Source organism: Arachis stenosperma, chromosome 7 (genome assembly GCF_014773155.1).
Source record: "Arachis stenosperma cultivar V10309 chromosome 7, arast.V10309.gnm1.PFL2, whole genome shotgun sequence".
In the NCBI taxonomy this organism is placed as follows: Eukaryota; Viridiplantae; Streptophyta; class Magnoliopsida; order Fabales; family Fabaceae; genus Arachis; species Arachis stenosperma.
In genome coordinates, this window is record NC_080383.1 from 17,125,589 (window position 1) to 17,140,543 (window position 14,955).

Genomic DNA, 14,955 nt, shown 5'->3' on the forward strand with positions numbered 1-14,955 from the left:
TGCAAGACACCAAACTTAGAAATCTTTAATGCATGGACTCTAACAAACAAAAAATGCATATGAAAAACAACAAACAACACAAAATAAGAAAACATCAAGATCAAACAAGAAGACTTATCAAGAACAACTTGAAGATCATGAAGAACACTATGAATGCATGGAATTTTCGAAAAATGCAAGAAAAATTTTTAAAGCATGCAATTGACACCAAACTTAAAAATTGACTCAAGACTCAAACAAGAAACACAAAATATTTTTTGTTTTTTATGATTTTATGATTTTTTAGTATTTTTATTATTTTTTTTCGAAAATTATATTAAAAAAAACGAAAATAATAAAAAAATATTTTTGAAAGATTTTAGAAAACTTTTTGAAAAGAAAATTACCTAATCTGAGCAACAAGATGAACCGTCAGTTGTCCATACTCGAACAATCCCCGGCAACGGTGCCAAAAACTTGGTGGACGAAATTGTGATCCATATTCTTTAAGTTGTACTCCTTGTACTTTTATGGAATTTGAAATTGGCACGAGTGGACACAACTCCGTTCAACTAACCAGCAAGTGTACTGGGTCGTCCAAGTAATAAACCTTACGTGAGTAAAGGTCGATCCCACAGAGATTGTTGGTATGAAGCAAGCTATGGTCACCTTGTAAATCTCAGTTAGGCAGATTAAATTTGTTTATGGTTTCGAAAATAGAAATAAGAAAATAGAAATAATAAAAGGGATAGAATACTTATGCAGATTCATTGGTGGGAATTTCAGATAAGCGAATGGGGATACTGTATGGCTCAAGAACGCCTACTTTCCTATTGCTTCAACTCAATCCTTCTTACTCCTTTCCATGGCAAGCTGTGTATAGGGGTTCACCGTTCGACGATGGCTACTTTGTATCCTCTCTGAAAAATGGTCCTCTGCGCTGTCACTCGCATGGCTAATCGTCTGGAGGCATCACACTGGCCGAAGGCTACATCCCATCCTCGCAGTGAAAACTACGCTCACGCGCTCTGTCACAGCACGGCTAATCACTGGTTGGTTCCAGCTCCTACTGGAATAGAATCCCTTGATTCTTTTGCGTCTGTCACTAACGCCCAGCACTTGCGAGTCTGAAGCACGTCACAGTCATTCATTACCGGAATCCTACTCGGAATACCACAGACAAGGTTAGACTTTCCGGATTCCCAGGATCCTACTCGGAATACCACAGACAAGGTGAGACTTTCCGGATCCTCATGAATGTTGCCATCTATCTAGCTTATACCACGAAGATTCTGTTGGGGAATCTAAGAGATACACATTCAAGCTCGGTTGCATGTAGAACGGAGGTGGTTGTCAATCACGCGCGTTCATAGGTGAGAATGATGATGAGCGTCACATAATCATCACATTCATCATGTTCTTGGGTGCGAATGAATATCTTGGAATAAGAATAAGAGAGATTTGAATAAAAAGTAATAGTAATTGTATTGAAACTTGAGGTACAGCAGAGCTCCACACCCTTAATCTATGGTGTGCAGAAACTCCACCGTTGAAAATACATAAGTAAAAGGTTCAGGCATGGCCGAATGGCCAGCCCCCTGAGTGATCAAAAGACCAAATAATCAAAGGCTAAACAGTCAAGAGATTAAACTGTCAAAAGATGTCTAATACAATAGTTAAATGTTCTATTTATAATAAACTAGCTCCTAGGGTTTACATGAGTAAGTAATTGATGCATAAATCCACTTCCGGGGCCCACTTGGTGTATGCTTGGGCTGAGCTTGATCAATCCACAAGTTGAGGCTTCTCTTGGAGTTGAACTCCGAGTTATGACGTGTTTTGGGCGTTCAACTCCGGATCATGACGTTTTTCTGGCGTTTAACTCAAGACAGCAGCATGTACTTGGCGTTCAACGCCAAGTTACGTCGTCAATTTCCGAATAAAGTATGAACTATTATATATTGCTGGAAAGCTCTGGATGTCTACTTTCCAACGCCGTGAGAGCGCACCATTTGAAGTTCTGTAGCTCCAGAAAATCCATTTTGAGTGCAGGGAGGTCAGATTCCAACAGCATCAGCAGTCCTTTTGTCAGCCTTTTTTCAGAGTTTTGTTCAAGTCCCTCAATTTCAGTCAGAAATTACCTGAAATCACAGAAAAATACACAAACTCCTAGTAAAGTCCAGAAATGTGAATTTAACATAAAAACTAATGAAAACATCCCTAAAAGTAGCTTGAACTTACTAAAAACTACCTAAAAACAGTGCCAAAAAGCGTATAAATTATCCGCTCATCTATACCAATATATAATGGGGATATGGGAATTTGGTATCCAATTCCTTCTTCCCATTTTACCCTCTTTCTTTTTTTCAAAAAAAGGGTTTACCCACTTTACTTTTAATTAAAAAAAAACTGTTACTACGTATTTAATTTTTTATTTTTTTTAAAAAAATTGTTTTTACCCATGACAAAGTTTAAAACTAATTTATTTTATTTCAAGTAATAACATAATTTATTGATATTCTATAACAAAATTAATTATATTACAATACACTGTTTAAATATTTTTCTGATATCTATTGTTTATCTTAAAAAAATTACATATAAATGTGTATTCTTAATTAAATCTATACCAATTAATTAAATTACAATACACGGTTTATATATTTTTTTGATGTCTATTGTTTATATTTAAAAAAAATTACATACAGAAGAGTACTCCTTAATCAAATCTATACTAATATATAATGAATTATACCAATGTATAATGGGATAGGAAAATTTGATATCTAATTTCTTCTCTCTATTTTACCCTATTTTTTTATGTTCATTAAACACTGAATTCAATATAATAAACTGTTACTACGTCCTCCATTTTTTTATTTTTTATAAAAAAAGAATTTATCCCACGACAGAGTATCAAACTAATTCACTTTCAACCCCACGACATATTTTAAAACTGATTTACTTCCAATAAAAAAACTGCTACCACTACGTACTCAATTTAAAAACCGACCCACTTTCAATAAAAAACTGATCCACCTTCAGTCGTACTTAACTCCCAAGAGAATTAAATTACTCTTTCACTTTCAATTTTGGTCTCGCAAACATTTTTCTTCTCTGCATCTCGCTATCACGAAATCAACAATCACGTCAACATCAACTACTTGGACAGAATCTGTTAGGCGAAGAAGACAGAAAATGACAGAAGAACAAAGACAGCAACACCTAACTAGAAGACGTGTAACTTATTGGGAGATAATTCGACAAGAAAACAAGTTGTCATATCAACTAATACAACTACATAAGTGGAGGTACCACAAACACAGGAGTAGCCCAAACACAGGAGAGCAAGTTCTTCAATTCTTTATTCCAATAATTTATCCTTTTATTAATTTTATCCGTTTTCAATTTTTTTTATTTCTCTTTCTAATTCTGAATGTGCTTCTCTGTATGTAACAATTATTTGGATGAGTTTCTGTGATTTTCTGAACTAGATAGTGACTATGCTAAATGTTGATTTTGGACGCCATGTATGAAAGGAGAAAAAAAATAATTAGGGATGATAAATAATTTTTTATCGTTTTATTTTGGGTATATTCTTTATGTGAGTATTTTATACCAATAGTTGATCTCATTATTCAATTTTTAGTACTTCTCCTCTCACCATTAGGTGCACTTTTCTGTATTATTACTGTTGTCATCATTCTCCTTTCTTTAATATCGTGATTGTATCGCCTCCATTTTTTCCTCGCTTCCATTCACTACAATTGCAAATTCTATACCGTTTTACTGCAGTTATTAATTTCACGCATAACTTTCACCTTCATTTTCCTTTCTCTTCAGTTTACTTATCAAACTGTATTAATTCTTATATATTTTTAATCTATCTTTTACATCCAAAATTTTATTTCATCAATTTAATTTTAAAAAAATTATTATTTTTTTATCTGATATTTGTTTTTAAATTTTTTTTGACATATATATACCTATCAATAATGAACCGAAGAACTCTCATAAATTATTTTGTTAATTTTTTTTATTTTTTAAATGGTTTTGTACAGGATAAAATTATTTTTAAAATTTTTTAAAGTATTAATTATGTAAAATATTTTTTTAAATTTTAAGTGCATCAATATTTACCCTTTAGTTAAATCTCAATTTTTTTAAACTGCTTTGTATTTAATGATGTTATTTTTTTAATTTTTTAAATTATTGATTATATAGAGTATTGGAATTAAAATTTGAGTACATAAATATTTATTTTTAAATTAAATTAAATAAATTATACAGCAAGAAATTTAACTATTTTGTATTTCACAATATTATTTGTTTGGCATATAGTCCTGATTATTTTATGAGTTTAATTTTGATGGTGATTAGATGCACGTGTAAAACTATTTTACACTAATAGCACATCAAAATTAAATTCTTATTTGATTAGCATAAAAAGATGAAAAAAATTGCAACTACCAATGATTTGTTAAAATATTGATATGTTTATTTCTTAAACTATTAACGATGTAGAGTTCTGACATTTAAGTACATGAAAATTTGTTTATAATTCAATTAAAATAAATAATTTATTTTTCAAAAAAATTAATTAAATAAATATTATTTGTTTGGCATATAGTATTGATTATTTGATTGGCATATAAAAGATGCAAAAAAAATATATATGTATCTATCAATAGTAAAGTGAAAAAATTCTCATAGATATTTTGCTAATTATTTTTTTAATTTTAATCAGTTTTATGTCGGTTAATATTATTTTTTTATTAAATATTAGATTGACATATAACATTAAAGATATGGTAGGATAATAACACTTATGAATTAGTTTTTTTAAATAACCTGATAACACAACAAATATCTAAATTTTTTGTTATATATTTTTTAACAGTTTCAACCCTTACAATATTATACAAGTTAATTTAGATAGCCAATATAAAGTAAAATAAGTAACAACAAGAAGATATAGAATTTCACTTTTTGTTATATAGTACAAAAATAATATAATAATATAATAAATTATAATAAAAATAAAGTAAAATAAGTAACAGCAAAAAGATATAGAATTTTATTTTTTATTTTGTAGTACAAAGATAATATAATAATCTAATAAATTATAATATTCTGGTACAAAAGAACATAAAATTTAATCAATAATACTATTTGTACACTAAAATCAGCCACCAATGTATTTGTGTATAATAAAATGTGTAGTTTAATTTATTTTCAATGTGTATTTGTATTCTAGCATGTATTTTATACTGGTGGCGGACTTTGGTGTACACATAGCATAACTCAAACTTAATATTATTCTTTTCGGTAGCTTTTTATCTTTTTATATTAATTTTATTAAAAAATACTAATATAATTTACTTTTAACTTTTAAGATAAATGTAAGAATGTGACATTTTATGTATTAGATAATGTAAAAAATTTATTATAGAAGAAGTTAAGAATATAAGAGAGAGAGAGAGAATTTTTTAACCTATTAAATATGAGTTATATCAAGTGATGATTAAGAAATATATTAGAACTTTTAATTCAAAAAAAAAATTTACTCTCTTTATACAGTGTTTTACTTTAACTAACTATTTTTTATGAATAGTATTTAAGTGACAAACAAAATAGTAAGAAGGTTCGTATTAGATTATGAAAATTAATATCATCCTTATAGTAGGATCGCATTATTTTAAAACATACAAAATAAAATAATAAAATATAGTTTAATTAATTTACACAATAAAACAAACGTACAACTTATATAATAGTAGTCAAATGTAAGAAGTAATGACAGTCTTTTATTCTAAGGGCCTATATTAAATTGCAACTTAATTTTATAATTATTAGTTAAAAACTTACAATAATGTACTATTTTTATTATATTAGTTAAAATAATATATTTTAAAATTATTTTTTAAAGATTACTGACATCAAATTTTGATAATTTGAGCAAAAATTTCGAATGTTTTATGTGGGTACATTTTTTAATAGAATAATAAGACAACTTAAAATTCACATCAAGAAAAAACTATTGTTTTTATACATTTAAATATTCAAAAGACATAAAAACCAATTCTTTTAACAACACTTCAACGACTCATAAAATTAACATAATAAATGATTATAGATCAAAGTGATAAACAAGATTGAAAGTTGTGATAATAGTACTTGGTGATAATTAATTACGATTGGGTGAAGAGAAAGTGTGAGGAGAAGAAAAAATGAGAAAGGAGAATAAGGCAATAATAGTGTGCGATAGAAATAATAGTAAGAAAAAATAATAGTGTGTGGTACAATAAGAAGATATAATAAAAGTATACATTAATAATTCAAAAAAAAATCTTAAAATTAAAGATAATTTAATAAATTGAATATAAAATTTAAAAAATAAAATATTTTTTATCTATTAGAATTATGAATATAAAATTAAAAAATAAAATATTTTTTATTTATTAGAATTATTAATAAAAATAAAAAAATACTTTAAATATAAATTTTTATATTTACTTCAAATTAAATACTGTTAAAAAAATAAATAAATAAACTTTATAATATTTATAAATAATTACTTTATAAATATTTATCTTAATTTTATTACACATAATAACAACATAATAAATTTTTTAATATCTTATTTAATTTAAATTATAATTTTTGAACGTCTAAAAGTTAAATAACTTATAAAATTTTTATATTTATTTTTAAATATATTTTTTAATTTTTAAATTATTTTATCAAATCTATAATTAATTGAATTAATTGAATTTGTCCCTACTATATTAAGGAATCAATTTAATTGAATAATCTTGAAGTGTTTATATAGTTATTTTTGTAGTAAATAAATCTGATAGTTGTTCAAGACTCAAAAAGTTATTAATAAGGATATGTATGATGAACTACGAAGATTTTTTCAAGTACACAATTTTTATATTCTCCTATTTTGTTATTAATTATTCTTATAGTTTGATATTTAAAAATAAAAAAATAAACATTCTCATTTCTTTTTTTTTTCATTACTTATAAGAAAATGAAGACCTCTTCAGATTCATATTTTGGCCTACCACTTAAAAAATATGAACACAAATATAAATATCTGTGATATTTAAATAAAAATTATCTTTTGTAAATAACTAATATGTATTTTGATTTATATATAATTTTTTGAATCAGGATAATATTATTATCATTATTTTTTGAACTATATATATATATATATATATATATATACTTCTTTATTGTGTGTTTTTATAATTTAATATTTTAAAATTTTTTTATAATAGTTTTAATTTTAATAAAATATTATATAAATAAAGTCATGTTAATATTAAAATAATAAAAAAATATTTATCTAATAAATTTAAAAAATAAGTAATAAATTAGCAAAAAATAAATTTTAATTAAAAAAAAACAATAGAAAAGCGGCTGAACAGGCACGTTAGTACCTGTTGAGCCGCTAGTCAAATATAAATTGCTTGAATGGAAAAGGGATTTGAGGACTGGGATTTCAGAATTCAAGCAAGGGAAATTAAATTGCAACAATTATCAAAGCAAGAGATGATTTGAGTTCTGTTAGATCTCAAACAGAAAGGAAAATTAAATTGCAGCAGGGGTTCACAGAAGAACCAAAAGGAAAATGGGATCTCAGGACTCCAGAGACTAGATAGCAAGGTCTAGATCTCAATTGCCTTCCCAGATCCAAATTCACAAAGCAATTAATCAAGAAATTAAAGAGGAAGCAGTAAAGGAAATTGGATTCAACTCAATTATGCAGTGAGGTAATCAAAGAGATCTTAAATAGAGATTGAGACAGAAATTCCTCAATTCTTCACACCCAAGACTCAAACAAGAAAAGTAAAAAGTGCTCAAGCAAGAACGAAGAAGAAGAGAGATCAATTCTCCTTCCTAATTCTCTCAAATCTCAGTTCAAAGCTCTTAGAGAAGATGAAATTTCAAAATGTAAAAATTCAAAAATCCAAATAAGCTCCCTAATTACATCAAACTATCTCCTATTTATACACTTTCTATTCTTGGATTTTGGAATTTGGATGGGCTTTTGATTTGGTGAAGAAATGAATTAAATTGGATTTTTAATCCAATTTTCAGCCCATGAGAAAGTAACTTCCAAGAGGTTGCCCTGCCCTTGTGGAGGGCAGAGCAGGAAATGGTGCATGCGGCTTTATGGCGTGCTCATGCTGCGTGTGATGCTGCAGGATGCTGCCCTGCCCTTGTGGAGGGCAGGGCAGAGTTGTCATGGTGCGCCAAGTGCTGCCCGTGCATGCGTGCTGCTGGCCGAGTGCTCAAGTCCTGGCCGTGCCAAGATGCTGCGCCATGCACCAAGAAATGCTGCCCTGCCCTTGTGGAGGGCAGGGCAATGTGCCAATGGTGAAGTCCCACGTTCGAAACTCGGTGGAGGCACATGTTGCTCCTTTTTCCTTGGTTTTCTTGGCAACAAAGTAACGTCTAGTTCCTTGCTTTCTCATGGTGCCGTGTTCGATTCTTGAAGATTGAAAGCAAGGCAATTTTTGCTTGTTTTTCTTGTGTTTGAGCGCTACTTCTTTCCTCCTTGCTCTTGGGTTCGAAACCCATAGGAAGCACTAGGAAGCAATTTCCTTTGAATTATTTTCCATGAAAGCCCGATATTGCTCTTGAGGAGGGCAGGGCAGAGTTTTTGCTTCCTTTGGTCCTTGGCATCAAATTGTGCTCCGCCCTTGTTGTGGACAGGACAGTGATGCTTTTCAAGGCTTGGTTCAATATGCTGCTCTCCTGTAGGGCAGTGTGCTCTTGTGGAGGGCAGTGTTTGCCTCCTCCTTCTATGTTGCACCACACTTCTCATTTCTTGGCCACACTTCTTTAAGCCACGTTTTTCTTCTTTTCTTCCTTTCTTCACCTACAAGAAACTAAAACAACCAATCAAAGTATCTCTAAACTCATAAGGTTTATAATTCATTAAAAATCAATTAATTTTAGCTCAAACCTCATGATTTAGCATCAATTTAATGGTGGTTGTTTGATTTAAAGAAGTTATGCATTTTCATTCCAAATTGCTTACTTAGGATGCAAGAAAGTGCATAAAGACTAGTAAAACAAGTGAAATTAGCTTGAAAAATGGGTATATGATGACCTGTCATCAATATACTCTGAAAATACAAAAGCCAGGACATCAAAAACCAAAGGAGAAATGAGTAGTTCATGCTGCACTACTTAAAAATCTCATTTGGTTTGTACATTGGATGCAAATTGAATATAAGAGGGGAAGAGATTAAGACCTTTTGGCGAATGGCAAATAGAATCCCGACAACAACAATAAGGTTATGGATTTTCTGCATTAAAAGCTCCACACCAGGCAAAGACGCCTCTGCACAACAACAACATCATCATCATTTCAATTCTTACAAAAATTAGAACATACATCAGATCAAATAATAAAGAACACACATAGCTCATCATCTCAAACCATTATGAATCTGTGATTGAACAAAAAGGAGTATGAGTAGGGATATCTAGAAATCGTATACGTTCATTTGAAGAAGACGACTACTTACATAAGCAGAGAATATAGAATCATCGCACCAAGACCGTTGCTGGCCGCTTCTGGTGCTGCAATTGTGACTTCTCTTCCCTTCAGTCTATCGCCATCCGAATCATCACTGCCTCACCAAACTGCATGTCCATTGTTGTCGACGCCAGTATGCATCTCTCGCTCCTCCCTGTCGTGTCTCTACTTTTTCCCTCTACTTCCCCGCAACAAACACCATACTATAATGCATGTCACCATCAAGAAATCTCCGCTTGACAAAGAGAAGATAGAGATAACACAAATAAAATAAAAAAAAAGTGATGCAGAGAGATATATAGATCTAGGAGAAGAAAGACATGAGAGAATACAAAACGAAAGGGGGTTATGGTAAGAAGAAAATTGAAATTTGATTATTTGAGAGATGGTTTGAATGCTTGATAAGATTGTGCATATTTAAAATTCAAATTTCAATTTCAAATTACATGTCAAAATTAAAAGGACGGACATCAAGAACATCTTGAAAATGAGGACGTCTTGAAATACTGAAGAAGAAGTACTGAAGAAGAAGAAGAAGAAGAAGATATACAAAAACAGAATTAGTGAACGGAAGAAAAAAAGAAGAGGAACTCATGATGAAGAAGTAGAAGAATCGAAGAAGAGGAAGAAGAGATAAAAATGGAAACAGAGAATGGAGAGAATCCATTTTTTAATTTTAACTTTGTATTCAAAATTTAAAATTTGAAATTTTGGTAATGACATGTAAATTGTAAAGCAAGATGAGAAAAGGGATAAAAAATCGGATACAACCATGAAAAATGTGGTGTAATGAAATTGGTTTGATGTTGGAGTGTAATATAAGTGTCATGATGATTAAAGGCAATGAAATTTTGGTGGATAAATAGTCATAAAAAGTGTAGTGTAATAAAATTGGTTTGATATAGGAGTGTAATATAAAGTGTCATGATGATTGAAGGCATTAAAATTTTGATAAATGAATATGTATAATAGAAATTAAGAATAAATCTGATAAATGACACATAGGAATTCACTATAAGAATAACTTTTTTTTCATTGTATGTTATAGGATATCTAAAAATTAATAAACTAATCCACAAATTGTGACACACATTGATTCTTAATTGTGTCACGTTGTCGTTAAAATATATGGATATTTATTTTTATTTTTAAGATTTTGTCATAAAAAATAATAAATGCTAAAAGTTAAAAAAATTAAAAATAAAAATCAATTAAACTTAAAATTATTAAATATATAAAAATTAATTATTAAAATATCTATTTAATATAAATAAAAAATTGACTTTATTATTAAAAAATTAATTATTTTACTATAACAACCTTTTTCATCAAAAGCAGTATTTTGTAATATATATAAGAACAAAAAAACTAGTAAAGCAAAAAATTCAAGAGAGAGCTAATATATAAATAAAAAATTAATACTTTGATATTTAAAAATCATTATTATGTATTTTTATCCATTACAAATTTTTTATGTATATTTTTATTAATTTACTCTAAATTATAAATATAAACAAATATAAAATAATCAATTTAATAATTAAATTTTAGTATCTATGTAGTATTTATTATTTTTGTAAAACGGATTTATTTAGTCATATAAATAAAATGATGAGTAATTATCTAAATCAATCTCTAAAGATTTTAAAAGCGGATAATATACTCTTGAAGAAAAATTAATACAAAAATCAATCTCCATATTATTTTTATTCAGTCAGATATAACAATTTTCAGTCCATTTTTCAACGTGATTTACTAACGAAAAATGTTGGGTTGACACGTTAATATGCACACATGACAGTTAAATATTTACGTGTGCGAAAAAGACAAAATAATTCTTGACCTTTTAGTAAAAAACAACGTCGTATTAATAATGGTATGAAACGCTGCATTTAACACCTAGCGGCACCACTTGGGCATTTTCTTTTTGGCAATTCCAAAACCCATGGAAGCTCAATGAAGCAGCAACAATGGAAAAAGTGAAAGCCAAGGAAAGCCAAGTACAACTTTCTTGAATCTGCCTCCGTCGTCCTCGACTTCTGTGCCGCCCCCGGAGGATGGATGCAGGTCACCGTCAAGCATGTCCCCGTCAACCACCTCGTCATCAACATTGACCTTGTGTCCATCGTCCCCTCGTGGCGCCATCGCCATCTAGGAGGATATCACTAGGCCCGAGTGTAAGAGTCGCGTCAAGAAGTTTATGACTAACTATAGTAGTACCGCATTTGACATCATATTCAACGACGGTTCTTCAAATATTAGAGACGCTTAGGCGCAGGAAACCATGTCCCAGAATGTCATTGTCATCGATGCTGATTAAGCTTGCAACTCAGTTCTTGGTTATTGATTTATTATGTCTGATTTTGTTTTTTATTTTTTGCATGACAGGTTTTTAGGTCGCAGGATTATAATTCTATACTGTATTGCAGGGATGGAGCTAGATTAATTTTTAGGGAGGGGTTAAAAAAAATTGGGGGAGGTCATTGCCCCCCTTATCATGTATGAGGTTCCGCCTCTGCTGTATAAGCTGGAGCAAGTGAGTGATGATTTTGTTTGTCATTTTGTGCGTAATTGGGTCAGAAACTAATAATTATATTTGAGAATTTTTCTTTGCTGGTGTGGTTGCAGTTGTTTGAGAAGGTTCAGGTGAAAAAACCAACTATTAGTCGACAGCCAATATGAGTCACGATGGCGTTTTTTTATTACAAGCCCAAGGACTGCTTTGTCCTATTCGCACATGTGTGAGGTAATATACCAATTCAATACTCAATATTTTTTGTTAGTGGGTAACATCAAAAAATAAACTAGAGATTGTTATGTCTAATAAAAAAAATAATAAAAATTAATTTGTACATTAATTTTTTTAAGATACTAAAATGTGCGTTTTTTAAATTTTAAAGATTGATTTAGGTAATTCTTCTAATATGATTTTTCTTTGAGGCTAACACTTTTAGATTAATTGAAAATTTGAAAGTTAAAGAATTAAAACGAGTAAAGTAAAAATTTGAAGGATCATGTTTAGTTATAAACAGGACGATTAACGAAAATATTTGATAACCAAAATAAATTAATAAAAAATAGTCAAAATTTGTCTTATTTAATATTTATTAATTATTACAATAATTAATAAATATTAAATAAAGTAAATTTTGACAGTTATCTCTCTAATATTACCAATAAAATAAGATAATTCAATCTATTTTATCAACTCTAATTGTAAGTTGTAATTTATAACATAAAAATTAAAATCAAAATTAAATTTAAATTAAAAATAATTTCAAATTTAAATTAATTTAAATTAATCTAATAATTAACTTACTATTTAATTTATATAAGTATTGATAATTTAAATTTTATATTATGTAAATAATAACTTATGATCGAAATTAGTTCCTCACATTTCAATAAAAAATTGGAAACACCAAAAAAAGAATACAAATTTATGATAGAATAAAATAGAATAGAATAATTTACTCTATTTTACCAACTCTAATTATAAGTTGTAATTTATAATAAGAACATTAAAATTAAAATCAAAATCAAATTTAAAAATAATTACAATTTTAAATTAATTTAATATGAAAATTTACGATAGAATAAAAAAAAAATGAAAAGCAGAAGAAAATACCTCGCCTTTTGTTTCTCCAAACTAGAAGACACTCCGTGATCTCTGACTTCTCTCCACCGTGGAACCTCCCTCCACCTAAATCCCCGCCGCCGTAAAAACATCCGCCTCCGATCCAAAATGAAGCGCAAGAAGTGGTCGGAGCAGGAGGAACAAACCCTCCTATCCAAGTACTCTGAACTACTCCGCTCCGGCACCCTTGCTAAGCTCAAGACCCGCGAGAAGAAGTTCAAACCCGTCGCCGACCACGTCAACTCCCTCCACCACCATCGCGATCCCTCCGCCTTCCCTTTCACGTGGTCATGGCGCGACGTATCCATCAAGGTCCAGAACATGCGCCACCAGTACCTCGGCGTCAAGCAGAAGATCCAAGGTCTCTCGCCTCACTCTTTCAACTGGTCCGATGGTCTCAATCACTGGGAGAATTTTCTTTATTACAAGGAAGTCTTCGGCGATATTCCGTCGTCCTCTTCGATTGCGAGAAACAGTTCTAATTCTGCGGTTTCGTTGCGCAGCCTTGGATTTTCGGGTTCTGATGATGATATTATTGATGAAGATGATGATTGTGATGAGGATGAGGAGGAGTGTGAGTGCGGTGGTGATGATTTTGATGATGATTCCGCGGAAGAGGTGAGGCGGATTGGGGGTATCGGGGTTAGGGTTTTGGAGCTGAGGGAGGCGGTGGCGAAGAGGGAGGAGAGGAGGAGGGAGAGAGAGTTTCGGAGGGAGAAGGAGGAGGCAGCGGCGGAGAGAGAGCGGGAGAAGCGGAGGAGGGAGGGGGATGACAGAGGAGTTGAGGTGGAGGTGGAATCTGAATTGGAGGAGAGGCGGTTGCGGTGGGCGAGGAGGGAGGTGGCAAGGAGGGCGAGGCTGGAGAGGGAGCTGGAGGAGGAGCGGAGGCGGAGGAAGAGGGCGGAGGAGAGAATGGAGGAGGAGGAGATGGAGTGGAGGGAGAGGATGGTGGCAATGCAGGTTGAGCATGAGAAGCAGATGATGCAGATGCATGTTGATGCTTGCCAGAACCAGATGCAGATCCTTGGGATCATGGCCAGGATACTATGCCAGTTCTTTGGCTCTGGGAGTGATGGATTGGGCGGTGGCGGCGGCAGCGCCACCGGCAGCGGCTTGGCAGCGTTGCCCTCTCAGGTGTTGCAGAATTTGCAACACACTGGGGAGTTGGGGAATGTAAAACCGGATGCTAATTCGCCTTCGGAATTTATGTAAAAAGGATTGAAGCAGAGTACTCTGTTCAATATACTTCATGGATGTTGTCAACGTGAAAAAGATGAAAATGAATATTTCATTGTATCGCCAGGTCCTTTTTGTGTTGTTGAAATTATAGGTACCATTTAACTGGAGGCAATTTTATTCGAGGAAATCCTCTAATTCTTGATTCTGATGATTGTTTATCATTACCATGTGTTTAAGCTTTCTTGATTGTGAAGGGAAATTCCTACTTTGGGGAGGGGAAATGCGGGAAGATGTTGACAGCTGCCCAACCAAGTGCTGGGTGAGAAAGTCTCATGATGAGCTCACTTAACATATTTGTAAGTTTTTAGAAATACTATTATTAGACCTAAGGTTGCTGAAAAGACGTAGAAAGTAGCATTTTTTTATGCAGTTCAATACTTCATGAGGCTGCTTTGTATGCTAAGTGCATTGGTTCTTCTATTTTTCATAGATGACTCGGTTAATATAATTCTATTTCATTAGAGTTGAGTGGATGAGGCTCTAGCCTGTATGGTGAAGCCTGCTCAATACATTTTTGAAAGGAATAAGCGTATGAAAC

The 14,955-nt window shown here is 31.2% G+C and overlaps 1 protein-coding gene across 5 annotated transcripts; it reads left to right on the forward strand.

Annotated features, from left to right (window-relative positions):
• The first annotated feature begins 13,166 nt into the window (after positions 1-13,166).
• LOC130940383 (trihelix transcription factor ENAP1-like) lies at positions 13,167-14,955 on the forward strand. 5 transcript variants are annotated; one of them, XM_057868500.1, is made up of 3 exons: positions 13,167-14,508; positions 14,612-14,713; positions 14,880-14,955. In XM_057868500.1, exon 1 carries the CDS (start codon positions 13,287-13,289, stop codon positions 14,388-14,390), a length of 1,104 nt encoding a protein of 367 aa, XP_057724483.1. In that variant the 5' UTR covers positions 13,167-13,286; the 3' UTR covers positions 14,391-14,508; positions 14,612-14,713; positions 14,880-14,955. The 5 variants fall into 5 exon arrangements, with proteins under 5 accessions (XP_057724483.1, XP_057724485.1, XP_057724484.1 ...); XM_057868502.1 differs by having other exon boundaries at positions 14,595-14,713; positions 14,848-14,949; XM_057868501.1 differs by having other exon boundaries at positions 14,848-14,949.